At 40.6% G+C, this 5,859-nt stretch overlaps 1 protein-coding gene across 1 annotated transcript in view; it reads left to right on the top strand.

The window, feature by feature from the left end:
* Nucleotides 1-243: 243 nt before the first annotated feature.
* LOC139442610 (isoleucine--tRNA ligase, mitochondrial-like) overlaps nucleotides 244-5,859 on the top strand; it is a 29,088-nt gene continuing 23,472 nt past the window's right edge. Inside the window, exons 1-3 of the mRNA XM_071223467.1 lie at nucleotides 244-530; nucleotides 3,138-3,260; nucleotides 4,546-4,693. Coding sequence (XP_071079568.1) covers nucleotides 312-530; nucleotides 3,138-3,260; nucleotides 4,546-4,693 — 490 coding nt within the window. The 5' untranslated portion in view covers nucleotides 244-311. The remainder of the gene's footprint in view (nucleotides 531-3,137; nucleotides 3,261-4,545; nucleotides 4,694-5,859) is intronic.

The raw sequence follows: 5,859 nt of genomic DNA, 5'->3' as shown, positions 1-5,859 counted from the left end.
TTTTCCTGAACGAAGCAGCTGATTTGTTTATGCGACCTTGACCTTTGACATTACTTATTTATTCAAACTGAGAAATAAAACGATATCACGATCTTAATTGAACACATGTTTGATGAAACATGATTTGTCTTGGTCAGAGGCTTTATACATTCTAATTACGAGTTTTAGCGGTGTAGTCTACATTTTCTGCTGGGATTGCACCGTCTAATCTCTGCGGGATTGAAACATGGCTGCGCCCATAAAAGTCATATGTTGTTTTTCAGCTACGGCAGATATTTACTGTTAGAGAGCCTACTGCTGAAGTTAACAACATGATAAGTTGCATCGGTAGCTCGTGTAGACATTTCATGTCAAAACCAAAGCTGACATGTTACAACTTTCTTCTTTTCTCACGAAACAAGAGTAACAAGAGCTCGAAGAAGGGCTCCAAAAGCAAACGCTATTCTGAAACACTTAACCTTCCGAAAACATCATTCCCTTTATCCCTTAGAGAGGGAGTGGCCACGAAAAGGGAATTGGAGATACAAAAGGTGAAATATTTTTGTGGTGCATTATGCATAAATACCATAAAGAAAACCCCCTAAAAAGCCTGACATTCTTCTAACTATTAAGGCCGAAGTGGTTGTTGTCTGCACAGGTACTACAGATATGTACCCAGGTACGTTTCTGTATACAGATGTACCCTAGCCCAAATCAGAATGCAGAAAGGTACCCTAGGATGAGTCCATTCCTCCTTAGGCCGTATTCCACAATGCGCTTAACCGGTTCCTTGGACGCTTACGTATGTGACATATCCTGTATGCCAAACCGCGGTAAAATTAAACAGGGCCATAAGCATTGTTATTTTTCTCTCAGTTTTTCCTTTTCATAAATGGATCTGAACTGACATACTATTGTATGGGTGTACATAGTGACGTACTTACATTACTCTAATATTCCACGATGCACAGCCAGAACTACGACATAAACCAGTTTCGGTTTCGGGTGGAGGAATGGGGACTCGTCTGCGGTTTAGGGTACCGGTTACTGAATGTGGTTTGGGTACATTACTGTTTACAGAAACGTACCTGGGGTACATATCTGTAGTACCTGTGCCGACGACCCCTTCATCACTATTAATGGAGCAACTTGGCTGGGACGGTTCCAAATTTACGACACGGGTACTCAAACCCCAATTACCCGACCCTGCCCCGGTACCCACTGAAGGTCTCAGTTTGGTACATTATGTCCAATCTGATCATGCATACACTGAAGTCAACTGAAGTTGTTTCTTTACTCAAACGTATAAAAGTTAGAAACTTTGTGCATAGTCAGAAAGAAATGCAAACATAAGCGACTTTGGTTGTTATTGTATTTAGACAATATGTTACGTGACTAACCACAGGTTCAGGTAGTCCTGTGGTTACGTGGGTCCTAATCAGGACCCACCCAATCCAAGTTATTCGTCCAAGCCCAAGGAGCAACCCATTCGATTTTCGGGATGGGTGAAGAATTTCAGGCCACTGTTTTACTGAATTCTTTTTACAGATTCCTTGCTTTGTAGAGAAAAAATAATGTGCCCCTTTTATTGCAGATGTGTCAAAAGAATTCAGTTGGTTAATTTTATTTACTTAAAGAAATTGAGCACCTGTTTATGTGTTAGATCTTGAATAAATAATCAAGCTCAAAAACAAAATGCTGATTTCAAACCAATCTCAAACAAGAAACAAACAAACACACAAACTTGTCTACCTCCATTTATCATTAGAACAACCACTGCTATTTTGGTTCATAGAGAAAATAATGTTTTTGCTTTGCACGCCAAAGACCTGAGTTCGATTTCCCATATGGGTACAATGTGTGAAGCCCATATATGGTGTTCCCAGCCATGATATTGTTGGAATATTGCTAAAAGTGGAGTAAAACCATACTCACTCACTTTTCATGGTAGTAAGTATAATTCTAACAGGATGAGCCTGTTAGCCTGGGGATCACTGGTGTATAATCTGTTTAAATAACACTGTAGGCAAAAGAAGATGACACCACTAAACTTGTTCTATGGTGTTTTCATTAGTGGGGGCTTCATGCCAGTACTGAAATAGGTCAAACTGTATATGTTTGTCCAAATTGTGAAACAAAAAACTTCTGTAATCATCCTCAGTTGTGAAAAGTATTATGTCTCCAATTCTTGTGATAAATGCCCTGGTCTCTTCTGTCATCATAACCTGGTTTTGAAAGGGACGTCACCATGTCTATCTCTTTTATCACTAATTCAGCGCAGAATTTCTCTCGCTCATCAGCTTGAAATCAAACCAATCAAAACACTCATCGGAGTTTGTCACTGATCAACATTCAAAATCTCAAAGCCCTTGATACATTTAATCATGTAATCTGAATCAGGAGTCTGTTGTGAATTAACTCTTTGATTGAATCCTCTTATGAAGAAACCAATACTTATTAAGAGTAAATAAATATCTGACCCATGAAGATCCAGGGTAGAGTAGGTCTTCAGCAACCCATGCTTGCCGTAAAAGGTGACTGTGCTTGTTGTAAGAGGCGACTAACAGGATCGGGTGGTCAGACTCGCTGATTTGGTTGATGCATGTCATCAATTCTAATTGCAAGGATCGATGCTCATGATATTAATCACTGGAATGTCTGGTCCAGACCGCTGTCATATAGCTGGAATATTGCTGAGTGCGGCCTTAATCAACAAACAAACAAACAAACAAAACAAATAAATATCTACATGTCACTGTAAAAGTGTAAAATCTGCAGCTCTTGCAACAGTGTTAGCATGAGGTTTTATCCACTCGTCTGACGGGGGCACGGGTGGTCCAGTCGTCTAAGGCACAGCGATTCGCTGTGCAGAGTTGCTCCCCTGGAGACACCAGAAACCTATGATTGTGGGTTCGATTCCCGATTTGCCCTGATTATGTTTCTAGGTTTGTCAGCACCATGCCCGTGCTCGTTGGTTTCACCGAAGTGGTAAATGTCTGAGACCTGCATCACTTCGGGCTTTCCTCCCACATTAAGCTGACACGCCGTGATATAACTGGAATATTGTTAAAAGTGGCGTTAAACCCAACTCACTCACTCACTCACTTGTCTGACAGCTTCACATTGACTCCTCGTTGCAGTCTATTTTCTTTTTGTAGACATGTGCGTTTGACAAGTTATACCAATGGCAGCAAGAACAAGATAGAGAAGCGAACTTCGTCCTTCATGATGGTCCCCCATACGCAAATGGAAAACCACATGTTGGGCATGCAGTCAACAAGGTATAGCAATCTGAAGGATTTCCACACAACTTTTAATACATGAGGACCAATTACCATCAATAGCCTCAACTATAGTCTGGAAGTTAATTTAGGTACCCATGTTTACTACAATATCTGAAAAACTTTCACTTTCAGCCTTAAAGCATTCAAATATTTTAACAACGAAACCTTTCGCATCAGCGGAAAGATGCTTGCGTTGAGACATCATGAAATCTAATGCTAACACCGTATTCGTGCATGCGTGATTCCCGTGCAACCTTTCGAGTTTAGTTGATTAGTTCAACTGTGTCATATGGCCCTGTGACGCAGGGGTAGCAATATGCAGATGGCTGTTTCAATGAATGCTCGTTCCACCCGTGACAAACAGGTCTGGTTGTTGATGAAATATAGTGATAGCTAAATAGACAGATTTTTTATTCATGCACCGATTGTCTTTAAATGTAATATCTAGTTATGTATGACTGTTTAATAATCTCATACCAACTTTGACTGGAGTAGGTCCAATAGTTTTTCAGATATTGTAGTAAACGTCGGTACCTTAAATTAACTTCCAGACTATAGTTAAAGGTTGTTAGTAACTATTCACCATCAGTTGTGTAATGTGACATCTGAAAGTGAAACCATGGTAACAGATTGTTAAATTTAAGGTGAAGTTTGACATGAAAATTGATATTGAGTACTTTGTCATGATCAGCAAGTTGTTGACTGATTTTCTGGGGTCACACACTTGTTCATGGTTCATAGTTTCTCTTCAAGTACAAAAAACAACCATTGTCTCAAATTCTTGCCAGGGGCACGGGTGGCCCAGTCGTCTAAGGCGCCGCAATTAGCTGTGCAGAGTTGCGTCCCTTTGGCACGCCAGAAACCTATGATTGTGGGTTCGATTCCCGGTTCACCCTGATTATGTTTCTAGGTTTGTCAGCACCATACCCGTGCTCGTGGGTTTCACCGAAGTGGTAAACGTCCGAGACCCGCATCACTTCGGGCTTTCCTCCCACATTAAGCTGACACGCTGTGATATAATTGGAATACTGTTAAAAGCGGCGTTAAACCAAACTCACTCACTCACTCAAATTCTTGCCATTTTACTGAAGTTAATCATGCCTGAAGTTCAAAACATTTATTTGTAAGAAAGTAAAAAGTGTTGGTTGTCAGCCATTTGAACATTTCTGATAGATCAAAATTTGACATTTTCCATGTTTTTGGTGGACCAGAGAGGGTCTTTATTTTACTCCTTCCTTTGTATTGAGTTTGTCCCTATTATATTCAAAATGCTTCCTTCTAGATACTGAAAGACATAACAAATCGCTTCAAACTGATGCAAGGTTACAAAGTACACTATGTGCCTGGTTGGGATTGTCATGGCTTACCAATTGAACTTAAAGCTGTGAACCACCAAAAGGAATTATCTCCCCTTGAAATTCGCAATAAAGGTAAGGTTACAATCATCTCTATTTCCTTAGACTTCCAGATTTGGCCCAGTGATGATCAGTGGTCAGACAGCATTGTAAACAAGATTTGGTTCCATGCGTATAAAAGTTCCACCTGAACATTTACAACCAACATTTGTTCCTTTGGAGATTGACCGCCTCCGTGGTCTTGTGGTAGAGCGTCCGCCCGGAGAGTGGGAGGTCCGGAGTTCGATCCCCGGCCAAGTCATACCAAAAGACGTTAAAAGATGGTACTTGTTGTTACCCTGTCTGGCGCTCGGCATTAAGGGGCTAAAACAAGGACTGGTCGGCTTGGAGTGTCTGAGTGGGTTATTCATGTTAAACTGTTACATGCTATCTCAGTGAGCTAGCACTATAAATCGGCATCAGTCCGGACAAGTACAAGCAGCCACACACACACGTGCATGCATGTCGCTGTATAAGTGCAATAATCTTGGATGCGACGTTTAACCCAATTTCACCTCACTTCCTTTGGAGATCCATTTCGCGTCAAGTCTTGGTTCCTGTCACACTGACATTGGTTCCGGTCATACAGGAACTTTCACACACATATGTTCTACCTTGTGAAATTGTCAAGTGTCTTAAAGGGGGATTTTGTGATGGGGCTATGTTAAAAAATGGGGCTTGGTTATTTTGTTTTTGGTTTTGTTTTGTTTTTTAAGCATGGAACAAATACTTCTTATACATTTGTTCCAGTCAGAATAAATGCTCCATAACATTTTAGATTATGTTTATTTGTATTGGGATTGTACAATCTCATTAAAATCAGATCTTAGTTCTCGGTACCGCTAAATAAAGATCTGAGGACATCCCATTATGGGCCACGTCAGACCGACCTTTCGCGAACTTCGACCGACCAATTGAATGACTAACAAGAAGTCGATAATAGCCAATCAGAAGGCAGCTTAATCGACTTTTACGGTTCGGGTTTCAAACTGGTGACTACGCTTCGAAACATATTTTGAAATATACTGGATTAAAAAATTAAAAACTGGACAAAAGAATGTCCTCGATGGCTAATAGATGGTATACAGTCACAAAGCCTGTAACTGTCATTCGGAATACCCGGTGTGTGATTTTCCCGAGGTTGCACGATCAAAAATCACATTCCAACTGTCACTTTCAAGATCTGATAAGTGATGCTCTGG

The sequence above is a fragment of the Haliotis cracherodii genome, unplaced genomic scaffold (assembly GCF_022045235.1).
Source record: "Haliotis cracherodii isolate W230 unplaced genomic scaffold, xgHalCrac1.p SCAF_5, whole genome shotgun sequence".
Taxonomy (NCBI): domain Eukaryota; kingdom Metazoa; phylum Mollusca; class Gastropoda; order Lepetellida; family Haliotidae; genus Haliotis; species Haliotis cracherodii.
This window is presented reverse-complemented; position numbering and strand designations above follow the sequence as displayed.